Raw genomic sequence first — 26146 nt, 5'->3', positions numbered from 1 at the left:
ACTAATTTCAGCAGCATATGCCTCATTTATAAACACATCGAATCTTTATACAATTTTACAGAGCCACACTCTGGATGTCTAGTAAATACCATATCAATTTCAAAGTCAAAGTATAAAGTCATGATTTATTAAAAATCATAAAAACAACAAGCTCAAATCTGTTCTGATAGAATTTCATGCAACTTAGAAATTAAACCATTATTTTTATATTAATCCAAATGTTGTGAGACCACTTTCATTACAACCACATATATCTTAGATTTCATAGGAAATATCCCTAGCATCTGAATTCACTGTATACAATTTAATACATAATTTATCATGCGTAAACATAGAATCTGTCATAGTGACAACTTTGCAACATTTTCTCGTAAATTCACAAACAATTATCAAACGATGGTATTTTCATATGAAATTTAATACACACATACTGGACATATTATATAATAATTTCCAACAAACCTTTTACCCATAGCTATCCTAGAAAAATACAGGATTTATGATGACCAAACAGGTTAACCAATGAGTGCAACTTTTACCAAGTTCATGAACTAACTCTCAACAAATTTCAATAACTGAATCAATTACACATTCGGCACCTCAATTAGCAATTCCATAAAGTTTATCTAGCTATTTTACTCATTTTAACACTTACCCATAACGACAGATTTTATCTTTGTTTATTATCTAGGAGCACATGCAAGCATAAACAATGACTCACTTCATATTCAGGCAATCAACAATCTCTAAATTCCAACATACCCATATACAAATTCATATAACCATCACTTAAGTTTAAAATGGACAATAGACTAAAAAAAATTACATTTTCCCCTTACCCTAGACACAGGTTCTTGGAGTGATAAAGCTAGAATCACTCTAGCTTCAAGTTGGGCACAATAACTTCTTGTTACTGCTGGACCCGTAAGTGTGAGAGGGAGAGGAGAGTTGAGAATTTTTCTTTCTTTAGGTGTTGGACTCATGGGTATGAGAGGGAGAGAGTTCTTGATTGTTCTAGTTGGTTGAGAAAGTCAAAGAAGAGATGAAGTGCTGCCGATTAGGACTGAGTAACAACTGAATCTCATTGCCATGGCCGAACCTCACCGCAGTAGCCAAACTGTGGTTTGGGCTGACTGACGAAGCTAACATCGGTGAGCGGAGCATGATGGGCCTTCCGAAACCGGTGTGGTAAGACCATCGGACTGAAATCCTAAAACCGATCCTCTCTCGTACCGAACCGATATCTGTGTGTGTGTGTGTGTGCATTATGGATTGAAACTGAAACAACGCCATTTTAGTAAGAAAAAAAAAAAAAAAAAAAAAAAAAAAGAAGAAGAAGAAGAAGAATAAAGAAGACAAAATGCCGATGTTTTGTGGTAGGGTTTAGGTGATATAAATACCCTCTTTACTCTCTCAACATTCAGAACTCTCTCTATGTCTCCCTCATCTCTCACCTCCCAAGCCTCACTGCCCTCACTTAGCAGCATCAAAGCTGCTAGCTCACTCCTCACCGGATAGCACCAAAGTTGGTAAGTTAGTTTCTCACTCTCCCTCTCTGCTCTCTCTAAGCTACTAGCTCACTATTGGCATTTTTTCCCTTTCATTGCTAGCTCACTATTTACTAATGAGTAATAACCATTGTATTTTTATTTTATTTTTATTTTTGAAGGATTTTGAACTTAAGCTAGAAAGATATTGCATAAGTTAAACTGCTTATTGGACATTTTGTTTTATAGGTTTTTGACAACTTGCAAAATAAATAAATAAAGTTTGTATAGTTGATAGGGTTTTTTTTTTTTTTTTTAAATGTCTGAACTGTGAACAAGTTAATGTGTGAACAAGTTTGTGTGAAAAGTTTGTCAAGTGGACATTTTTCTTGAAAACATAAACATGAACATGTTTTGTATTGATATTGATATTTTTTTTTTTAAATTAACAATTTTTTTTAATGTTTCAAACCGATTAAACTGACTGCAAAAACCGCACCGCTATAGGTCGAAAAACCGACCCTAAGCGGTATGCATCGGTTCCAATTATGAGAAAACCGATCCTTATCAGTTCAATGATAAATTTAGGAAATAACCAACCCTACCAAACCGTGCACACCCTACTGCATATAAGAATAAAGAAAGAAAAAAGAAATAAGAACAAAGAAAAGGAATAGAGAGAAGAATAAGAGAGGAATCTTCTGGTGCAGCCAAGAAAAGATAAGGGAGATTGACTTAGGTGGGGCATGTGTATGCTAAGGAGACTAGTGAGTTGATGACTCACCTTACAACCTTTTAAAATTTACTTTCCACCATCCCTTATAAGCTTATATTCTATAACGGCCCAAACTATAAAATAACTTTGCATATAAACTCTTATCTTAAACACTTAATTAAACACCAACTATGTATTTAATAACTTAAACACTTAATATAGTTTATACATACTAAATTCATAATACGATTAGCCATTCAATTGTTTATAATCTTTACAATTCTTATTCAATGACATTGTAAAATAATATATTTATTAAATACTCTTCTATTAATTATAGAAATAAAGTGGCTTAAAATAATAATTAGCCACTCAAACACATAGTTTAACTATAAAGTTGGGTCGGAGTGTTACAGCATCAACACTGCAAGACCATTGCCTTCATCAAACTATCGTCGCAGAGCCAAACTTCATTCAAGAGATCTTCTCAACCTTATTAAATCTCAAGATTTCATCAAGCCTCCATCTTGAGTTTGAGAGGAGGTGTTAGAGATATATTAGCCCATTAGTATAGGGTTAAGCCTAATTCTATTTTATGTGCAAGCCAAGTCTCCTAGTTGTACTAGAAGTCTATTAGTCTAAAGTTTAGTCTACTATATATACACATGTTATGATTTATTGTAACACAAGATTTGTATTACATTATAATATATTATTGATGTAGTCCTTTAGGATTTCTGGATGTATGCCGTTAAGCTGAACCAAGTAACTCTCGTATGTTATTATATTCAACATGGTGTATCAATACTAATATTTAATACGAGTAAAAACTCATTTTCCTCACAATATTAACCCAAATCTCGTGTGGTTCATGTATTACCTCATTTATATTTGGAAACAAATTTGATATTTTTCAAAAAGTTTGGTAGTACATGATATTAACCCAAACCTCGAGTGGTTCATGTATTTACCCCAAGAAAAAAAAAAAAAAAAAAAAAAAAAACCATTGAGGGAGGAGGCTTTGACCTTTAAACACCGTGCACGAACAGTAGCACAAAGGGAGGGAGGGAGAGAGAGAGAGAGATGAAGGGCTTGGGAGTAACAGCAGCCATGGTGGCAGTCCAGTTCCTTGAGGTGGGCTTCAACACTATGCTAAAAGCAGCCATGAGTAAAGGGATGAGTAACTTTGTTTTTGTGGTTTACTCAAATTGCCTCGCCATCTTCGTTCTTCTTCTAGCTTCCTTCATCTTTTACAGGTTTTCATATTCATCTGCTCCAACTGTTCAATTCAACAACAACCTTGCCATACTTTCTACATAACTTCTTTTTTCTCATCACTTTGGTTAATTTGCAGAAAAAGAAGTCTTCCTCCACTGACAGTTTCATTAGTCTGTAGAATCTTTCTTCTTGGCTGCTAAGGTTCTTTTCTTGTTTTATTTAAATTATAGTGATAAGATATAAATGGGTTTCCATTTTTGTTTTTGGTACTATAAATGGGTTTCTAAGAAAATATGTGTACAAGCTTACACTTATCTATAATCAATCATGATTTTTGGTGGGTTTTATAGTTGCTGTGTGCAGAGCTTCATGTTTACTGGATAGGGTACAGCTCTCCAACTTTGGCCTCAGCAATGGTTGATCTGACTCCAGCTTTTACTTTCATACTTGCCATCATCTCCAGGTGGGTCTCCTCTCTGTTCAAAGTGCTCAATGACTTAAAGCCTCGCTCACCAGTGGCATTTACCATTAGAATATGCCACCTGAATTTGGGCTGGTTCATTTCTGTTATTAACCCAAAAAATGGGGATACTTTTGTTTTTAGCATTAATAGACTCAGATACTTTCCCACAATTTCATATGTCATGTGTGATGGTGAATATAACTGGATTTTGCCTGGTATTTTTCACCTCCAAAAATTTTGGAGACCAACAAAAAATGTCCCAATAAAATTGTTCCACTTTATATTGTATAAATATAGTATGTCATATGTCTAATTTAAAAAAAAAAAAAAAAAAAAAAAAGAGATGTGTCACATACCGTGATTGGTGGATTATAGAACAATGCACACATTGGAACAAATATTTTTATTTGACAATGTTGATACCAGAGTCAAAACTATCCTTTGGATTTCCAATATGAATATTTAGGATTCTAAAATATACTCTTCTAAAGTTAATTATTGGTGTTTACAATTAGTGTTGAGTTAGATGGTAAGTTTAAAAGTTTTTTTTCCTTGATTGATAAAAATAAAAATAAGGTAGTGTAGTAATTTTCATTTAACAGCTGGTAATCCCACACATTAGTAAAGAAGAGAAGAACATATAGGAAATTAGGAATGGTAATCTCAATAGTTTTTGATACTATGTGAGAGTTGAAAGATAAAATTTTGTGCTGTCGTAACTTGTAAGTTAATGTAAAAATACTACTGGATGTCCCGGGTAGTGTGTGTAAAGTTTGAAAGTTAGAGTTGAAATTTGTCATCCATATTATTGATGGTGATTTTGTTTGTACCTAAGTAATTTGGCCCCCAGGCATTAAACTTTGTCATGTGGTGCTTGCTATTGTTAATCTCGCTTCCACTTTTGTTTAATACACCTGCACTGTTGGCCCAAAAGAGAATAATTTTGAACTTGGAGCATTTGTGTTAAAGACTTAATGTCTAAATTAAATTATGATAGGAGTATGTCAAGTGTGAAAAATTTTAATAGAGGAAATCATATTCAAAGTCTAGATCAAGAAAGGATATCAATGACATGACAGGGAATGCCATTTCTATCATGAGATGAGAAATCATCAATCATTCAAACATTTGAAGGAGTTTAAAACTAATTAGTAGTTGAACTCTGTGGATGCATGATTGTTGTAGCATGTGGAGAGGATAATGATGACGGTGACACTTTTTATGTTACTAAATGTTTGGTTTTGATGAAACTTCATGGATTTGGATTTACCCCCTCATTTCACATATGTGATATGAGATTAGTTTGATATTTACAGGACTTATTTGAAGGTTCTGTTACAGTATATACTGATGCGCAACATAGAGGTATGACTTATGAGAATAGCTACAATAAAAATTAAGGTGTTTGATGAGTACTAGTCAAGACACCTGCTTATGAAGTAGAGATTTGTTAAGTCCTCCCTATGAGGCATAATAGTTCCTACATAAGATTGAAATCCCAGATTGGTGTAAGAAGAAAATTAAAAAGATAAATCCATATTAATAAAAGGTGATAGTATAGTTTTTTATTGCGTCAGAATTGGAAGACAGTTTAATCATGCGTTTATGCTAGTTGTTCTTAAGTTTGAGAGTTAAATTTGAAAATTTATAATTTATATTATTGATAATGGATTTGTTGCAGACAAGGGCAATTTAGTTGAATCAAGTTAAACTTTGTGTTTTTGCAGTTCTTACTGTTGTTCAGTTTTGGGTGTTTTCCACAATCTTTAGTATTGAGAATTGAAATATAGAAAGCGTCACTGATATGTAGGCACAGGTGAACTAACTTTAACATGGAGATCAAAAGGCTGATATGGAGAATAACCTCTGTACACTAAGATATATTACCATAGTGGATGAACTAAAACGTTAAAACTCTTTCAAAAGATGTGAATAATAAAACTTGAATGAAATGGTGGTTGTAGGATGGAAAAGCTGGACTTGAGAACCCAAAGCAGTCTTGCTAAGTGTATTGGCACCATGGTATCCATTATAGGTGCATTAATTGTGACTTTGTACAAAGGCCTGCCTATCATAAATGCTTTGTCATCCAATGGTCAACCCAGTGAGGTTCTTCTGTCACTGCAATCAAATTGGGTCCTTGGAGGCTTTCTCCTTGCCGTTGGTAGCTTATGTCTTTCAATATTGTTTATTGTCCAGGTAAAACTGGTTTAAACATTGTAGTCCCGTCTTACTGTACATGTTGCAGACATTATATCTCAGAAAATTGACTCGAATTTTTTTTCCCCTTTTTTTCAAATGTACATATCTAGACCTGGATTATTAGAGAGTATCCTGCAGAGTTGATTGTAACACTTATTGCTAGCTTTTTTGCGACCTTCCAATCTGCCTTGGTGGCTCTAGTTGCAGAGAAAGACCCAAAAGTTTGGAGATTGAGGTCTAATATGGAGTTGATAGCTATAGGCTATTCGGTAAGCATGATGAAGGCGATATGCTTTACTTTAGGCTTGTCATTCTGTCACGTAGATCCCAAAATTTTGGGACTCAAACTTGGTAGTTGTTGTTGTATCTTGTCACTCATTATAGCTTACCCTTTGGTTTTCCAATAACTTGTTTGTAGGCCGTTTTCCTGGTAGCTGCACGAAATGTTGTTGCTACATGGGCATGTCGCAAGAAGGGTCCTGTCTTTGTTGCATTATTTAGTCCTCTAGGGATGGTCATTGCACTTGTAATGGGTGTTACTTTTCTTGGGGATACTCTCTATCTTGGAAGGTATAATTCTTTTATCTCAATATAGTAATTCTGTGAAGCTATGCTACTGTCCTGGAATATTAAGGACTATTATGATTATGATTCAATTTTATTGCTATGCAGTTTGATAGGAGCAACTGTAATAGCTCTTGGGTTTTATGCTGTGATATGGGGGCAAGCACAGGAAGAGAAGATCATTGAAAACAGAGGAATTTGTAGCTTTGAGTCATCTTCTGCTAAAGTTCCTCTTTTGGAAAACAAAGGCTTGGATATCTAGGACATTTGCACAATAAATTAAAAACCAGCTATAGCTTTGGTTTGATGTTTTTTCACTGAAGTTGTTGAAGTGTGGTGAAAGATACAATCAACAACCATGTGTATATATTTATCTATAATGGAAAGTTTAAAATGAAATTTGATGAATTTCTTAAAATATCAAGAGCTTTGATATAGTCTTTTTGAGACGCCTAAAATGACCTCCACAGCTTTATAAGTCTGACTTAATAAATGCTTTTGGTAATGCCTTGTTTTGGAATGAGTTACCAATACTGTAAATTTTGTCGTAGGTCATAAAAAGTCTCAATTTCAGCCATATGTTGAAAGAGCATAACTTTACTGCTGGGTTATCTGTTTGAGGTGAATTTATTTTGATTTCATGGAACTTTCATGATCTAAGTGTACAAGAACTAGAAATGGTAATCCATAGGAAAATTAAAGAGTAAAAATTATTGGTTAATATGTCACAAATAAGCAACATTAATCAAATAAATCAACCTTATCTTACCAAATTTGAGTTCAAGAAAGTATTCAATTTCTTATTTGATTGGTGCCTTCAAGGCTGGTAGCTGAAATGTCTTGTTCCCATTAAAGCCCAGAATAAGAAATGATTTCAATAAGACCAAGAAGTTAGGTTCTATGGAAGTGGGGCACATTACAATTGTGACATTGAAAAAACAAAGATATTTATTACTTTTGGATGTTATTTATTAATGCAGCATAAGCCGGAGGGTTTTCCTTCACACGTTACCCACACAAAAGAAAAATCTAAGAAAAATACAGAAGCACATCCCACAGAATATCATATTTTTTCTCCAAATGTCATGTGATGGTGGAACAGTGGCCCCTGTTAGTTAGCATATATTATAAGTATTGAATAATTGCTGGGTGCTCTTTCCCTATCACCACACATTATCCCAACCATCCTATTGAGTGTTTGTAAGTGTTACTGTTCATGAGAAAAACACACAGAAAAAAGAGAATGTGGAGTTTAGGTGTGACAGCAATAATGGTGGCGGTAGAGTTCTTTGAGGTGGGCTTAACAACTCTAAGCAAAGCAGCCATGAGAAAAGGGATGAGTAACTTTGTTTTCATTGTGTACTCTAACGCCCTCGCTATCTTGTTCCTTCTTTCATCATCTCTCATCTTTTACAGGTTCACTTTTATACATGGTTAATCATCTTTTTTGTAATAATTCATCAATTCTAACAATTACCAGGGCTTTTTTGAGACCCTGAATCCTCTAGTTACTCCATTTGATTTACAGAAAAAGAACTTGTCCTCGACTTACATTCTCCGTCTTTTGTAGAATGTTCCTCCTTGGTGTGCTCAGGTATACTCTTTTAATATGCTGAGGCTGGTGACATACTGATATGATAGGTACATATATGCATGTGTGCCTATGTGCGCATTCATGTGACTTTGAAATGTGGTTTTTTTTTTTAGTTGCTGTGTGCAGTCGTTTATGTATTTTGGGATAGGGTACAGCTCTCCCACTTTAGCCTCAGCCATGACTGATCTAACTCCAGCATTTACTTTCATTCTTGACATCTTATCCCGGTTAGTCTCCTATATTTTTTATATATTAGAAAAATTATTAGATGTTCAAGAGTATTCATACCAATAAATGCAATTCATTTAATATAAAAATATAACATAAGCTTATAAATTAATATGAGAAAGTTCATTCTAGTCTTAGCTGTTTTGAATTTATTGGTGTGAACTGTGAAGTACCATGTTATCTATATTCCATGAGTATCTGATATTTACTCTTGCGAAAATACTTGTAGGTTAGTTGTTAAGATTCACTTGTCTAGGTACAACTATAATTTTGTCAACTTTTAGATTATAAACAAGCCAACTTTAAGCAAAAAGCTAATCCAAACTGACACAGCAACCAAGCGGAAAGCTTTGTAGTTGCTATATACCAAACTATGCAACAGATATCCAAATTAACTATAAAATGCTTCAAACATAAGATATAATATTGAAATTCTCAATTTTCTTTTGCAAACTTATTTAAGAATTGAATCAAATGTGATTTTAGAATGGAAAAGCTAGACTTTAGACTCAGAAGCAGCCTGGCCAAGTCTATTGGTACCATGGTCTCAATTGCGGGGGCATTAATGGTGACATTGTACAAAGGACCGCCAATCACATTTGCTGCATCACCACATAATTTACATTATGAGCTTCATGCATCAGCGCAATCTAACTGGCTCATTGGAGGCCTTCTCCTAGTAGCTGCATGCTTTTGTTTTGCACTTTTGTTAATTGTTCAGGTAAAATCCTTGCAGCCATTATGTCTCATTAAAAATAAACAAAAACCCTGAAAATTGAAACTTTTTTTGTTTTTTCATATACAAAGACCTGGATCATGAAGGAATACCCTGCAGTGCTGATGCAAACACTCATTTGTTGCATTATTGTGACCATCCAAATTGCCACAGTCTCTTTGGTTGCAGAGAAAGACCCGAATGCTTGGCGACTAAGGCCTGATATTGAGTTGATAGCTATAGGGTACTCGGTAAGAGCATAGAGAAGTCCCAAACTTTGCTCTAGAACTAAAGTTTTGCTCTTTCTTTCCACTTCATTTCTAAGTTTGTAATGACCTTGCTTGTTCCTCTATCTCTATAGGCACTCTTTGGGATAGCAATTCGAAGTGTTGTTCACACATGGGCATGTAACAAGAAGGGGCCTGTTTATGTCTCATTGTTTAAGCCCCTTGGAATTGTCATTGCACTTGTCATGGGGGTTGCTTTTCTTGGGGATACTCTTTATCTTGGAAGGTATTATACTCAAATCTGTTTGTCATTTCTTAGATGGGTATGTTTAGAATTGTCAGTTCTTCAAAGGACTTAACTTTTAGGCGTTTGGATCAATGATCATGAAATCCTTAAAAGCGAAATACACAAGCCCTATAAACTATTGTATTACCGGTCACAAAAAATTCTTTGGGATAGCAATTCGAAGTGTTGTTCACACATGGGCATGTAACAAGAAGGGGCCTGTTTATGTCTCATTGTTTAAGCCCCTTGGAATTGTCATTGCACTTGTCATGGGGGTTGCTTTTCTTGGGGATACTCTTTATCTTGGAAGGTATTATACTCAAATCTGTTTGTCATTTCTTAGATGGGTATGTTTAGAATTGTCAGTTCTTCAAAGGACTTAACTTTTAGGCGTTTGGATCAATGATCATGAAATCCTTAAAAGCGAAATACACAAGCCCTATAAACTATTGTATTACCGGTCACAAAAAAAGGTGTCCTTAAAAGCAATATACGAAAGCCCTATAATCTAATGTATTACAATAATCACAAAAAGGTAATTCAGAACTATCTATACTACTATTTAAGAGGTTTTCCCTATTTAGGATTATTATTTTTTTATTTAAAAATACCGCTATACTCCTATGTTTAAGTAGAGACAAAATTAAAGGATAATTCAGTAAAAATATAACTCTAACTCTCACTAAAACATTGTCTAAGAAATACGGCTACTCTTTTATTGATTTTTGTTTTTTTTTTGTTTTTACTCTTCGATTGATTTTCAAAGTGCTTTATCTAATTATAAATTTTAAATGCGTAATATTAATGAGAAAATGTGTAAACCTTAAATTGGAATAAATAAAAAATTATGACACTTTAAAAAAAAAAAAAAAAAGCCTCACTTCACGTGTGCGATGAGGCTAGTATTTATTATGTTATTGAAGTGGCACAAATTATATTTATTGTTATGTCACTATATAAGTTTTTTACAAAAAAAAAAAAAATTGTTAGTAGTTTTAACAATAGTTAGTAATGTACTGGATAATATATGTACGGTACAAAATGTTTATGTGTTTCATTCAACTCAAGATTTTTAAAAGTAAATTGCAAAAGTACGGGTAAAAAATTGAAATGAAAAAACTGTAAATAGAGAAAAAAATTTCAAGATTATAATAGAAACATGAAAACGTTGACGTTTAATATAAATAATAAAACAAAGAACTAAATATTAATTTTCATAATTTAATTTTGATATATAATAATGATACATTTTAAAAAAAATAAGCAATATACTCTTGATAATAAAAAATTAAAGTTTAGTAAAGTTGAAGTATTTTTGTACAAATATAATATGGGAAATGTTTCATATGTTTAATAATTGAAAATGTGTATTTTTATGTAGCTGTATACCTAGTCTCACATCGGGCATATATTTAGTTGATTCAAATTTTATTAACAAATTTGGCTAGAATTTTTCCTTAGGTCATTACACGTTACTATGGCTTTAACATTTTCTAAGAGAATAATTACATCATGATTCAATAACATGTAATGTTTGTTCTGCAGTGTGGTTGGAGCGGCTGTAATAGCTACTGGGTTTTATTCTGTGATATGGGGAAAAGCCCAAGAAGAGAAGAGGGTGGAGGATACTGCAGGAATTTCTGATCACCTTGGGTCATTCGCTTCTAATGTCCCACTTCTTCAGAACAAAAGCATGAGAATTTAGAAGATATGCAACCAAAAAAAAGTGATTGGGAAAGTACTGTGAAGTCATTATTTGACAGACCATGTCAATTTTGAGATCAGTTGTTTAAATTAAAGTGGAAGGAGGATGTCATGCATGACTTCATAGCTTTAAGATGAGATTGAATATGGACGCTCTAATAGGAGATGCCAAATTGGTCTTGAAGATGATAAATCAATTCTGAAGAAGGGACAAAAGTCTCTTGATTACACATCTCTAGCTTTTCTTTTAAAAAATGCTTGGAGGTTCAAACACAATGACAAAGAAAGAAATAATTTTTATATAAAATTTGTTTGTGTATACATAATCAATCTATATCAATCTAGTGGGTTCTAATTACCTCAACGGAAAAAGTTTCTAACGATTAAATATGAGATCTAGGGTTCAATTCTTGCCTACATAAAAAACTTATTAGTATTTTGATCTAATGATAAAGAGCACAATAATCCAAAGTAGACATCACAGGTTGAAACTCTATTTTAAAAAAAAACTATATCAATCTATAATCTATATATATCTAAAAGCTGAAAAGTAGCATTACTGAAAGGTAGCATTTATTGTTGTTACACTTCTATTGCACCACATCATTCACCTAGTTCTTACACTTTCTCTCACCTTATAACTACACTTCTTCCAACATTTTCCATTCACTTTTATATTTTTATATCCCCACTACTCTATACCTTACCTTGACAACTCTTTCATCCCTTCATCTTCCTTTTATTTGGACTCTTCTTCTCTCAATTTTATTTACTATAAAAATTTGCTATTTTCTTTTTTACTCTGTTCATATTTTCCCACACAAAATGTAAATACCCTCTCTCTCTCTCTCTCTCTCTCTCTCTCTCTCTCTCTTCCTCTCTCTCTCTCTCTCTCTCTCTCGTCTTCCTTTTATTTAGACTCTTCTTCTCCCAATTTTATTTACTATAATAAATTTGCTATTTTCTTTTTTATTTAGTCCATATTTTGCCCACACAAAAAGTAAATATTCTCTCTCTCTCTCTCTCTCTCTCTCTCTCTCTCTCTCTCTATATATATATATATATATATTCTTTTGGTGGATTTTTAATTCTTTATTGTATCTTTGATGAATTTTGTGTTGAACTCTAATTTGGTTTGATGCAATTTGGTTATGTTTAAATTTGTTACCTTTTTTCTTTTCTTCTCTTCAATCGGTAGATGTTATCCTATGGCATTATATAACATATAATGATATAATGTCATTCAATTATGTATCATGTCTTGGATAATTACAACTATACATTTTTTAGATATTTTAAAAGTGAGAATTTGAGACTTTATATCAAAATACAATCTACACATCTATGTCTTTGAATGTGTCTTTCAATTATTTGAGTAATATCAATTCTAAATTTGTGATGAGATTTGATTATTATGATAATTTCTTTAAGAGTGAGAAATTTGAACCATTATTTTGTAACTTAAAAATTTTGGTTGTAGCCAAAAAATAGGAAAACATAACACACTATACCAAAAGTTTGAAAAATATAGACCACTTCCAAAAAGAATAATGTCAATCAAACACACTCAAGTTTCTCAAAAAATAAAAATAATAAAAAAATAAAAAGCTAACATAATAGAATAATATATTTGTAGAGATAGCAAGATGGAAAATACTTTTAGAAGTAGTTTAATTTATAAGGACAACAAATTATCTTCAATAAATTTTAGAAAATAAAGTATACATTATTCCACATTACAAAATAATTATATATTTTCACGCATCGCGTGGTGGGACTATGACTAGGATTTTATAAAAGTTGGTTCTCCAAACAAGTAGATGCATTCTACGATGACATGTATTTATTTCAAAGCATATTGCAATAATATGTGGCAACTTCCTACATTTAGTTAGTATTATATAGGCAAACAACATCATGTGTCAAAAAATTATTTGTACATGTCAATATGTTTGCCATGCGTAGGTATTAAATAGAAAGAAAAAATATGCTCTTAAATTAGGACAATTAAATATGACCCTTAAATGTCTCATTTAATTGGTTTTTTTTTCCACACTTTTTGAATACATCTAAGGGTAAATTACAAAATTAGTCCCTATCATTTACATAATTTCTCAATTTGGTCATTAACCTTTCAATTGTGTTAATTTGATCTCTAATCTTTTCAGAGTTGTGTTAATTTGGTCCATCCTGTTTTCTTTTAATTAGATGGAAAAGTTTAATATATCAAACAGAATAATAAAAAATTATTTTTTCTCTTCAAAAAAAAAAAAAAAATTATTTTTTATGTCACATCAATTGCCAACTATACCACCACTTTAGATTTTTTTTTTCTTAAAAAAAAAAAAAAAAAAAAAAAAACCCAAAATTTGCATTTGTGATTTTATTTATTTATTTTTATTTTTTAAGAATCCAGACCCAGATTACCCTTCTCTAAAACAATCTAAAATTTGTAAAATACAGTAATAAAATCTCTAAATCTTACTCTCACTTGTTAGTCCACATCTCCATCTCTTCTCCCCTCATCCTTACGCTCATAAACCTCAAGATCTGAAGTTGTAAAATAATCCCTATTTCACGATTTCTCTCTTTCTCTCTCTTGTGGGTTTGGTGGCTGTTGGCGAGACTTTTCTTTATTATTGTTACCCCTCTATTGTTTTTCTTCATTTGGAATGCCCAGTCATACTTTTTTCACATTATGGAGATGTTACCTAAGCATCCAATCATCCTTGACATTTCCATACGCCTATTGGGAATCACTGCAGTAAATTAGCATAGAATTCAATCATTTTAGTCTTCCTATGTGAGTCCGAATGCATTCAATTTCTAAGTTTTATTCGGTAAAAAAGGCACAAACTAGAGGTGGTTTAGAATTCCAGCAACTTTGGTTTTACACTTTTGGAAAAATAAAGATGGGTCACTGGGTGAAATACAGGTTTGTTCTATTAAGTTTAGAGAGATGTTACGTCTACAACAATTTTACAACAAATCACAGGTGTTAGTTGTTATTGGTTCAAATTTAAACTAACACTAAGATTACTTTTTGCCCCAAATAACACCAGTAAAACTGCTACTTAGGATTTGTTGTAAAAATATTGTAAAATTGTTGTAGACATATCATTTCTCTTAAGTTATGAATAATGATGTTCAGTCTCGCATGTGAATGTGAATTTTAGGGGTTTTTTCATCTGACGTGGACTAAAATTAATTTTTATTATTCCGATCAGATTTTTTTCATCTAATATTGAATAATAGTAGGAACCAAATTAACATGATATTAAAAAGGTTAGAGATTAAATTGACACAATTGAAAGGTTAGGGATCAAATTGATAAATGATGTAAAAGATAGGGACTAACTTTATAATATACATCCATCTAATTTAAATCTATACACCTATAGCAAAAGAGTTAATATTTTTTTATTTTGGGTCCATAATTAAACGTATAATAATTAGAAAAAAAAAAACCAAAAGATTTTTATGAAAATGTATATGGAAATTTCCTAATGCTTATATGTATATGTGTGTGTGTGTATATATACACATACATATTATAATATATATATCTTTATATTTATTTTGGGTATTAATGATACTTTTTTTTTAAGAAGAGTGAGACTTATTTTTATAATTTTAAAATATCTTTATTTTGACAATTACAATCTTGTAATTACATTTGTTTCAATTACTTAAACATATAATGTCTATTCCTCCTCCCCAACCTTTTCATCACCTTCCACACCTCCAACTTATTGGTAATAATTTTTTCCCATCTTCATATTTTCATATTTAAATATGTTCTCTCTTTCTCACTCTTTAGCAGCTAGCTCAAAAATTGCGTTAGGTTTCAGCTTTACATTTATGTTTTTAATTTACACTATCTCCTCTTATTCTCTGATTTTTATTTTATTTTTTAATTCCATTTCATTCTACAGATTATTGGTTTTACAATGGTTCATTCTACAGATTATTAATTGTCTATATATATATATATATATAATTTATAACAACTATTAATTTTTTGAATTGCTTAAAAATGATTGTTAGTATTATTTTGAGATTAATGCATCAGTTTTATATTTTTGCGTTCGGATTGGTATAGTCCATATTAATCTTAATGTGTTTCGAATGTTTAGATTTTGATTTGTGGATGATATTCAGTTTCATCTCTATTAGAGGTACCATTCTCTTCTCTCTCTAATCTTATTCTCCTATTTATTTTACTGCTTTTCGTTTCACAACTTGCTCTCTATGTATATAGAATTTATGCCAAATATTGATTCTTTTTAAATTGCTTCGAAATGGTGGTTATTATTTTGAGGTTGATTCCAATGTTTTTAAATTTTTGTGTTTGTATTGGTGTACTCCAAGTTAATCTTGATGTGTAAAAATTTTAATTAGTGGGTGATATTCAATTTTATTATTCCATATAATTTCTGCCCAGTGCAATTTAGAGTGTAAATAAAAGTTTCTAAGGTTTGTGTTAAAGTTTTTGTAATTGAGAAAGTTTTAACCTATAACGTCTACTCCTAATTTGTATTATTTATGTTTACTAATTTGTCTTTATCCTTGATCACGAATGTTTGGGTCAATTTATCTAAATCATCGCCTTCAAATTTCTTATAGGTGTGGCAAATGACCTTTTTTATACAAGGGAAAGAGCAAAGCAAAGACTCATTGAGAAAGACAGCGAGAGAGAGGTGTGTGTGTGTGTCAAATTTATATATATATATATATATAGACACACGAAGGTTTTGCCCAAATGACCCTTAAATTGCTCTAATAATTTATTTTTACCGATTACTTCCTTTTTTTTTATTGCCTAACCCTTGAGCACGGATGCTTGGATCAATTTACCTAATTCATTCATTGGCCTTTAAATTTTTTTTTTTTTTTAATACAAGATAGAAATTCTACTCTAACTTAATCCAAGTGTATATACGTGTGAAGCTCATTCTTGGAGACTTGAATCCCGTCCTTTGCCCTCCACGCCCCACAAGCACTTAAACTATTGGAGTGATCACTACACCAAAGGCACGTAATAGTGACCTTTAAACTTCTTATAGTTGTCATAGATGACATTGTTTCAATGTTATATATGTAGATAATCTCTCTCTTTAAATTATTATTCTCCAGCCTAATATTATAGTTGGATAAGTCTCTCTCTCTCTCTCTCTCTTCTTGATTTTCTTTTGTTTATATCAATTAAGTGGAAAAGAAGTGTTCATTACGGAAAAATAGCCCAATATTATAGTTGGATCTCTCTCTCTCTCTCTCTCTTCTTGGTTTTCTTTTGTTTGTATCAATTAATTGGAAAGGGGTGTTCATTATGGAAAAATTGAGGTTTAGATTAATCATTGTTTTTCTATTCAAAATAAAGAACTAAAAAAAGTAATGCTTTTATGGTTACAAAAGGAAACTAAAAAATAAATAAAACAAAGCAGTGAGAAAATTACAATATAGCCAACTATATTCTTGCATTAAAAAAGCAAACTTATATCTAATTAGAAATGTCTTCTATGTTCAATCATAAGCTTAGAAAAACCAGAAAAAGATAAAGAGAAGCACATAGAATAATAAAATATCATTTGAATGATAAGGCTCCAAGCTATACAAGAAATCTTAAAAAGTTTCACATAAATAGGAATTTAATTTATTTATTTTTATGTAATTGTGTAGTGCTTTTGAAAAATACTAGAAAAATGGACTCATTATAGAATACCATTAATGTCTTATTATGGCACATATCAGTATAGTATTCTAGTGCTATGGAGGATCCACTAAAGGAGGCACCACTGAAGAAGGAGGGGGTAGGGTGGAGGTGGAGGTGGCAAAACTACTAGAGGAGGCACTGGCAGAGGACGGGGCAAGGTCAGAGTCGAAGTTGGAGGTGGAGGCAGACACAGAGGCAGCCTCAGTGGTAGACCTTTCAAGCAATCGTATAACCCATTTTACATTATTTTGAATTATTTTTCATTGGGTAGATCTAGGGGTGTCCATAGGTCGAATCGGGTCGGGTTTGTGCCCAACCCGAGACCAACCCAATAGAATCGAGTTGAAGAAATCTTGACCTGCCGCCGACCAGAGGAGTCAGATCGGTACGGTCGGTTTTGCGCCAGAAACACGATCGGTTTGGTTGGAATCGTCCACAGTGAAAAATTAGGCCAAAATAGTTGATTTCAGGAGAAAAAACGCCAAATCCGACAGAGATATACCGATCTAGTGAGATCTCGCTAGATGCGATGAGATTTCACTAGATTTGGATGAAATATCACTAGATCTACTTGATAAGTCACCGAAATATGAAAATTTGTTGCCAGAATCTGAAAATTTGAAGTTGGAATCTAGAAATTTGAGGCCAAAATCTAGAAAATCTCGTCGAATCTGGAAATTTCTACTGAAATCTAGAAATTTTTTACTGGAAATTCTTAGTACATTGATCGGATCGGGTTTTTCGGGTTTTAGGAGAAAAACCGAGACTGACCCACCAAAGTCGGTTTTTGAACAAATGACCCGCTGCCGACCGATGACTTGATCGGTCGGCCGGTTTTCGGTTGGATCCGGTTGGAACCTTCGGGTGGGTCGGGACGTCGGATTGGATGGACAGCCTTAGGCAGATCAACAAGCAACTGCTCTATTGCTTTATTTTGAAGTAAAGATCAATTTTTTCAAGTTTTCATTGATCTGCCAATGAATAGCTGATGATCATGGAGAATGTGTAGTTTTGCTGGTAATTCTTTTTTTTAAAGAAATGATTTCTGCAAATGTATACTTACTGAATTGCATGTTAACCTCTGAGTAAGGAAAGATGTTGATGTGCGCTGCACTTGTTATTAATTTCCTCCAATATTTCAATAGTTTTCTAGCAAAAATTTGTAATCTTTAACATTTTATTTATAGAAAAACTGAAAGACAACAAAAGTGTGATTTGAACATACTATATGTGTTTAAAAAAATCTATGCCATAGTGATTGATATATAAACATATTTCGCACACTCAAGAATCCAAAATATGTTTCGTGCCAGCTTGGTGTGCATGAAATGCACATTGTCATATGGTGCATACCCCCACTATACCCAAAAAAAAAATAATAAAAATTTTTTTTAAAAAAATCTATTACATTTATTATAGTTGGCAAAATAATAATAGAATATGATATAATTTAAAATGAAGGAAAAAAAAAACATATGACCTACTAATTATGATATTTGATGGTGTGGGGGAGAAAAACCCAAACCAACTTATTGGGCCCAAGGCCCTGAATGAGGAGCACTCTTCGTCCGAGGAGGTGACCTGCAGTCAGAGGCCCACGTCAAAGGGGAATGCCTTGAGACGAGCACGTGTGCCATCCGAGGAGGTAATCATGTGCCCGAGTAGTCCAACATCCTCGGATCCGAAAGGTTGACCCAACACGAGCACGGGAGGTTCAAATGATCTGTTGGACAAGTGTCTAGAGGGAGAACCTCGGACACACATGAAATAACGGAACAGAGAAATATCAAGGAGCATACTTCAACCACCACATTTAATGCACGGCACCTACCTTCCTGGCCGCATTTATGTGGATAACCCCTGAACATGCATTCTCAGCTACCGCCACTCACATAGGCAAAAGTGGGGTGATGGGACATACACTCAAGTGGGCGCTGGATATGAACAAGTGGACGGAGGAGATGGGAGAAGGCAATGCTATATAAGGGAAGGTGCCTCTGATAGAAGGAGAGAAAGAGAAGAAAAAAGGATAATTAGATGTTGTAGCTCCAGGAATTTTAACCTTAGATTATCAATGAAAACATCTCTTCGGACAGAGTATTCATATTAGTCCGAGTGCACATTAATTCAACTCCTCCCATTGGTGTTGCCGTTCAATACTGTTATTTTCATTATTAGCCTAGCCCTTTCACCCACTCTCTACAAAATTATTGTTTTGGCTCGTGTGGTTCCGAATCCATACTCCCTTGGCCTTGGCCAGCAAAAACTGTCCCTACAGATGGTATTAATGATATATATATATATATATATATATATATTTTGTAAACTATATATTTGGAATTTGGTTCTTAACTTTTATGTTGTTTGTCAATTTAGTTCCTAACCTTTCAAATGTATTAATTTAGTCTCTAACATTTTAATATTATGTCAAAAATGTCAAATGGTGGATGGAAAAATATGATTTGGTCTTATTATTATTATTATTTTTTACCACATAACCTGCCACGTGGGCTTCATTAAATATTAAAAAAATTACACGTTGAAAATTTGTGGAAACCTCTCCCCCCCTCTCTCTCTCTCTCTCTCTCTCTCTCTCTCTCTAAAGACTCAAGGCTCAAGCCACTACTCATTGATGGTCACCAGATCTATTTATATTTCTGTTTCATTTACTAGTAGCATTTTTCTTTTCTTTCTCCATTTTCATTTCAAGCTCACAATCTTTGGTGAAACCTCTCTCTCTGACTTATGTTTTTTTTGGGGCCTTTTTGTTTCTTTGACCCTGAACCACAACAAAGCTTCACCATTTTTGACAACCAAATTTTTTTCTAATTTCTAGATAAAAATCAAAAGGACTCCACAATGTTTGAAAGATAAAACAAAGACTTAATTAGTTGTCCACTACACTCCTAAGCGAAAGACCTGATAGAAAGCAAAATGAAAAAAAAAAATATATATATATATATATAAATACTAAAACTAATTTAACACTTCTAGCAAATAAGCTTGATTCACGCTACCAAACCGTGAGCCAATCCCACAATATTTTTGTTATTCTTTTGTCAAGATATTCAGTTAAATATGTTGACAAGAATAACATAAATATTTCAAGTTTTTTTTTTTTTTTGAGCAAATAAAATATTTCAAGTTTGGAACGATGAGTCGATGACAATGCGCCTCCTATTAAGACTCAAACTATTGATGAGCTTCACTCGCTGCAGAAGAAGTCTGCACCCACCATATGAGATTTTACAAAATCTTCTCAAAACTCATCAATCTCCACCTCTCGATCTTCTCACCGTTGATGCTAAGTTCGCCACTAGCCCGGTATAGACTAAGTGGGTCACTGTTAGTGTGAGACTACCTACCACTTCGTGCTCTTAGTGGGACTAGGGATTTCAATCCCAAATGTGTTTTAACAAATTTCATTTGTGAGTTAGGGATTTTGATCCCAAAAATTTACTCACTTGGTCTTTTTTTTTTTTGGGGTTAAATTTTAAATTATGATGACATTTTAGTCTTGGTGGCAATCAATGTGACAATAAAATATTTTTTTTATTTTTTATTTTGACTGTTTGTCTCATCAACAATTTTCATTTAAAAGATAACTACAAATACTAAACTGACACAACACTGAAAGATTAAAGACCAAATTGACACAATTGAAAGGTTAAAGACTAAATTGAAATACGATGTAAAGGATAAGGACCAAATATGTAATTTATCCCTTTTTTTTCAATTTTTAGAAAAGTGAGATCTATTTTTATAATTATAAAACATCATTATTTTGACAATTACAAACTTATAAAATAATTACATTTTTTTTTTCAATTTCTATCTCCTAAAGTAGAGATAGAATTTAATAATATGTACTTTATTGTTTTTATTTTTAAACAAAACAATGAGTCTCCAAGAACGTGTTTAGACAAGAAGTATCATTATAATTATTATTATATAAAAATAGCTATTATATAGTCGTGACCCTTATAACTCAATTGACATTTTTTTAGTGTTTTTAATGGAAAATTTTTAAATATTTCATCTATCTACGAATAATTAAAAAAGAAAAGAAAAAAGAACACATACTATTCCTACATATATATATATATATATATTCACATTTAAAAATAATAATAAAAACTATCGATTCACATATATGTACCCTACGTTAATTAATGTAAGTAGGTCATATGTTACATCATTACATGAGATATCACCTCAAGAAAAAGAGCATGAGGACACTTGCCTCCAAAATACCTACGCAACCTACAAGCTACACCATCATTCCAATACGTTTTACTTGAATCAATAACAAATTATAAAGTGTCAACAAAGGATAGAATTTAAAAGACCAATTGTCCCAAAAATATATATTTTATTCTAACTAAACAGCTAATTAAATCATGGGTAAAGTAGTCATTCCACTGGTAAGTTATTTATTAATTAATGTAATGTCTCAAGTCACAATGACCTATTATTTTTCCTATTTCTCACTCTCCAATATGAAGCTCCAAAAGATTGGAGAGTACGATGAAGGAAAGGAGAATATATTTTTCAAAATACCCATCAACATGTAAACAATTTATTCAAAAAAAAAAAAAAAAAAAAAAAGCTAAGCATGTGAATTTGTTTCTATTTATTTTGGGTTAGGCTCTTTATATGGCATTTTGGGCTTTAGCTTGAGAGATTTTATGTTTAGGGGAAATTGCAGTTTACCTATCTGTGGTTTGACCTGTTTTAAAAGTGTCCACCCGTGGTTTAAAAGTTATCACTTAACCCACCTGATGTGACCTCCGTTAAACACCCATTACCCACCTCTGCCCTTTCCCTTAAAAAATCTCTTTTACTATATAAGCCACAATAGAAACAGAATTAGAAGCAACATATTGAAGAACGACTTCTCTCTCACCATCTTAGAAATCAAATCTTCAAACCCAAATCCCATATTGTGACCCAAATCTTGTTCAATCAACACAATAATTGGTTCCCTCTTGATGTATATACTACCAACAATATACATCAAATCTTGTCATAAAATATATATATATATATATATCAGTTTAGGTTACAAACCCAGATACCAAGGGAAAACAAAAAGGAACCATTTTTTTTATTTTATTGGAAGGACCTAGAAGATTCTCCATCTTCTTTTGAAGCCATAGATAGATCAAATATGCCAAATCCTAAAAACCAACACTAGGAAAAACTAAACCAACCTAGAAATCCATTACACTCGCAAATCCATTAACCCACAAATCCATTAAACCCAAAAAATTTGAACCCACCAACCATAAGGAAATTTAAACCAACCCAGAAAATTCGAACCCACAAATCCATTAACCCTAGAAAATTTGAATCCACGGATCCACCGCTCTCCGCTACTTCGATCTCAGCTAATCTAGACAATCAAGTTGCTCTGCTGCTTGCCGCTGCTCCTATCTCGTGAGTTGAATGCTTCCTCTTCTCACAATTTTGTTTTTCTTGTTTCTTTTTTTTTTGCTTCCCGGTCTGGGGTTTTGGGTGGTGGCTAATACTGGTGGTGGTGTTGGAGGTGATAGTTTGGTAAAGGTATGATTTAATGGTTCAGTGAGTTGCCTATGGTGTTGGATTTGCTAGATTGCTAGTTGTTTGTTTGTTTTTTTTTTTTTACTTGCAAATCTGGGTTTTTTCTAAAGAACCTAGCGAAAGAGAGAGGTTTTTTTTTTTTTTTTTCTTTGTCTACTCTTTTTCGTAAAACTTTGTGCTAATTATGTATATGAAAAATGATGAAACAAATTTTATCTTGACTTGCTTTTGGATATTTTTCTTTTATGTTTTATGTGAAGAAGAAGAAGAAGAAGAGAAAAGAGGAGAGAGACATAAAATATAATGAAAAAGACACATTTACTCCTATTTTTAATGGTGAAAAGGGAGAGGTGGGTTACGGATGTCTAACGGAGGGCACCTCAGGTGGATTAAGTGACACTTTTTAAACCACAGGTGGCCTAGTTAAAATTGGCCAAACCACAAGTGGGTTAACTGCAATTACCTCTTATGTTTCTTATGAGTCGGGCCTTAAGTTACTAAACAAAAGAAATGGGTAGGCTGGGATTTGGCTTAGCCCAAAAACTCTAGGCCAACCGGGTTCTCCAGCCTATTCTAGAACATTCTCAAACCCTCCTCTCTCTTTGAAAACTCTCAGGCCACTGTCGCCACCACCAACGGTGGGGGTGATTTCTTATCTTTCTATCTCTCAAACTAATGTCGCGGAAGCCTGAAGAGAAGCACACACGATACTCTCTTGATGAAACAGAAACTAAACTGTTAGTTTCTAGTAGTAAACCTCGAATCCACGAGGGGTTTCCCTAAATCCACAAGGAGATAAAACTGGAATCCACTAGAAGAGAAAATTGACAAAATGTCTGTGTTTATTGATAATAGTCTGCTTTGCCTCTGACGGCTACAAAACATATAAATACTGAGCAAAAACGTTTAAAACCCTAATTTGCACTAATTAAGCGATTAGGTGACAAAATTACCGAATTTTACCAAAAATGGCAAAATTGAGTTAAACGTAGAATCATAAACTACTGACCTTAAGGGTCATCCTAAAATAGACGAGACCTTATTCTGACTTTTAAACTAAAAGTTATTAAGGAAAAACAAATATTACTATAAATAGCAAAAATATTGTTTTCGGGGCCTTAACGAAGGAATTTGCCTAAAATTTGGCAATGTTCATGGTTGTTCTGGATCAGAACGCCGTTTCCCTTCAACCTGTCAAATTTCATGCAATTCCGACACTGTTACCTCTGATGGCCCCTACTAGCACCCCCCTTTGATCTTGCGTTGTGACTTCCTGCGCCCTTGCTGCTCCAAGAAGGCATGTGCTGTCTGTTCTACATCAGTCCCCCCCACTTGAAAAGAACTCGACCTCGAGTTCCCATTATCCGGTTCATCAGGAGGATGATAATCATATAAGTCAGCAACATTGAAGGTAGAAGAAATGCTCATATCTGGAGGAAGAGCAACCACATAAGCATTGTTGTTGATCTTCTTAGTAATCTGAAATGGCCCGTACTTCTTGTCCTTCAATTTGTTGTAGGTACCAACAGGAAATCTTTCCTTCCTAAGATACACCAGCACTAAATCCCCAACATTGAAGATCTTCTCACGCCTCTTCTTATCAGCAGCCTCCTTGTACTTAGCATTTGTAGCTTCCAGTTTCTGCCTCACCTCCTTTTGCATGGCCTGAATACGGTCAGCCATATTCTCTGCTGCTTGACTCACTCCTGGAAGCTCAGGTAAAGGTACCAAGTCCAAAGCGTGTTTTGGGGGCACGCAGTAGACGATGGCAAATGGAGACTTACCAGTGCTTCTATTGACTGAGCTATTGTATGCAAACTCTGCTTGGGACAACGCAAGATCCCACTGTTTGGGCTTCTCACCTGAGATACACCGAATCAGATTCCCCAAAGTACGATTAACCACTTCTGTCTGGCCATCAGTCTGTGGATGACTAGTGCTGCTGTAATTCAAGGAAGTGTCAAAACGCTTCCACAAACTTCGCCAAAAGTGACTAATGAACTTGGTATCCCGGTCAGAGGTGATAGACTTTGGCACTTCATGCAAACGCACAACTTCTTTAAAGAAAAGATTGGCCACTCGAGTAGCATTTGAAGTCTTCTTACATGCTATGAAATGGGACATCTTGGAGTACCTGTCAACCACAACAAAAATAGAATCCATACCTCGCTGGGTTCGAGGAAGACCCAGTATAAAGTCCATAGACAGATCTTCCCATGGTGCTTGTGGAACTGGCAAAGGCATATATAAACTAGTATTTTGAGATTGTACCTCAGCAGTTTGGCAGATTGGACACTTCCTCACATGATTGCCAACATCCCTCTTGAGTTGTGGCCAATAATACCTCTCTTCCACCAGTGCTATAGTCTTATCTTTGCCCATATGTCCACCCAAACCTCCACCATGCAGCTCCCTAATAATCTGCTCCCTCAATGAACTTTTAGGGATGCATAATTGGTTACCCCAAAAAAGGAAACCATCCTGGATGTACATACTATTGATAGCAGTATGAGTTTGTTGACACTTACCCCAAATATCACCAAAATCCTCGTCATTCTCGTACAGCTCCTTGAAGCAATCAAACCCTACAACTTCAGTACGTAGGGTGGTCAACAACGATGCTCGCCTGCTAAGTGCATCAACCACCTTATTGGTGACACCAGACTTGTGCTTCAGAGTGAAATGAAAGCGCTGTATATAAGCTACCCACCGAGCATGCATCCTGTTAATGCTAACTTGACTGTTGATGTGCTTTAATGCTTGATGATCCATGTATAATACAAACTCCCTCTAAATCAGGTAGTGCTCCCAATGCTTAAGAGTCCGTACTACAGCAAAGAACTCTAGTTCATAGGCTGACCATTTACTTCGAGCTTCACAAACTTTCTCACTGAAGAATGCTACTGGTCTGTTGTCTTGTGAAAGAACAGCGCCTATCACTGTCATTGGGGTTGGCCACTCTCTGATTGCACGAACCTTATCCTCATCAACATGAATCCCATCTGCATTGACTATATACCCTAAGAACAGCAACTTATCAGTCAAGAAGCTACACTTCTTCAAGTTGATATACAACTCATTGGCCGGCAACACTGCTAATACTTCTCGCACATGATTATAGTAGGCTGCTTCTGTCTTACTGTAAATCAAGATATTGTCAAAATAAACTACCACAAACTTTCCAATAAATGGTTTCAGTACCTGATTCATAAGTCTCATGAAAGTGCTGGGAGCATTAGACAATCCGAAAGGCATTACCATCCACTCATACAACCCCTCCTTTGTCTTAAAAGCCGTCTTCCACTCATCTCCAGGTTGGATCCGTATTTGATGATACCCACTCTTGAGATCCAGCTTAGTGTAACACTTGGACCCATTCAGCATATCGAACATGTCATCTAGTCGTGGAATAGGAAATCGATACCTGACTGTGATCTTGTTGATGGCTCGACTATCCACACACATATG

The 26146-nt window shown here is 33.7% G+C and overlaps 2 protein-coding genes across 2 annotated transcripts; both read left to right on the top strand.

Annotated features, from left to right (window-relative positions):
- The first annotated feature begins 3186 nt into the window (after window positions 1-3186).
- Window positions 3187-7067, top strand: LOC112035563 (WAT1-related protein At3g28050). The gene is given in 7 exon segments (XM_065767907.1): window positions 3187-3458; window positions 3557-3632; window positions 3771-3883; window positions 5848-6082; window positions 6196-6354; window positions 6504-6655; window positions 6758-7067. Coding segments are annotated over 7 exon segments (1062 nt in total). The 5' UTR covers window positions 3187-3285; the 3' UTR covers window positions 6912-7067.
- A 104-nt stretch (window positions 7068-7171) lies between these two features.
- LOC112035580 (WAT1-related protein At3g28050) lies at window positions 7172-11635 on the top strand. Its single transcript, XM_024068414.2, has 7 exons — window positions 7172-8065; window positions 8178-8243; window positions 8357-8470; window positions 8958-9192; window positions 9279-9437; window positions 9548-9699; window positions 11245-11635. Exons 1-7 carry the CDS (start codon window positions 7866-7868, stop codon window positions 11402-11404), a joined length of 1086 nt encoding a protein of 361 aa, XP_023924182.2. The 5' UTR covers window positions 7172-7865; the 3' UTR covers window positions 11405-11635.
- Window positions 11636-26146: the final 14511 nt, after the last annotated feature.

This window comes from Quercus suber, unplaced genomic scaffold, assembly GCF_002906115.3.
Source record: "Quercus suber isolate HL8 unplaced genomic scaffold, Cork oak 2.0 scaffold_860, whole genome shotgun sequence".
In the NCBI taxonomy this organism is placed as follows: Eukaryota; Viridiplantae; Streptophyta; class Magnoliopsida; order Fagales; family Fagaceae; genus Quercus; species Quercus suber.
Note: the sequence above shows the minus strand (reverse complement) of the source record. Positions and strands in the feature narration are given on the sequence as shown.

Bases quoted from the DNA above. Each gene is read 5' to 3' on its own strand.
- LOC112035580 (XM_024068414.2), top strand. From the start codon at position 7,866: ATGAGAAAAACACACAGAAAAAAGAGAATGTGGAGTTTAGGTGTGACA. The intron at 8,244-8,356 runs GTATACTCTTTT...TTTTTTTTTTAG, and splicing joins TTCCTCCTTGGTGTGCTCAG to TTGCTGTGTGCAGTCGTTTA. The intron at 8,471-8,957 runs GTTAGTCTCCTA...ATGTGATTTTAG, and splicing joins ATTCTTGACATCTTATCCCG to AATGGAAAAGCTAGACTTTA.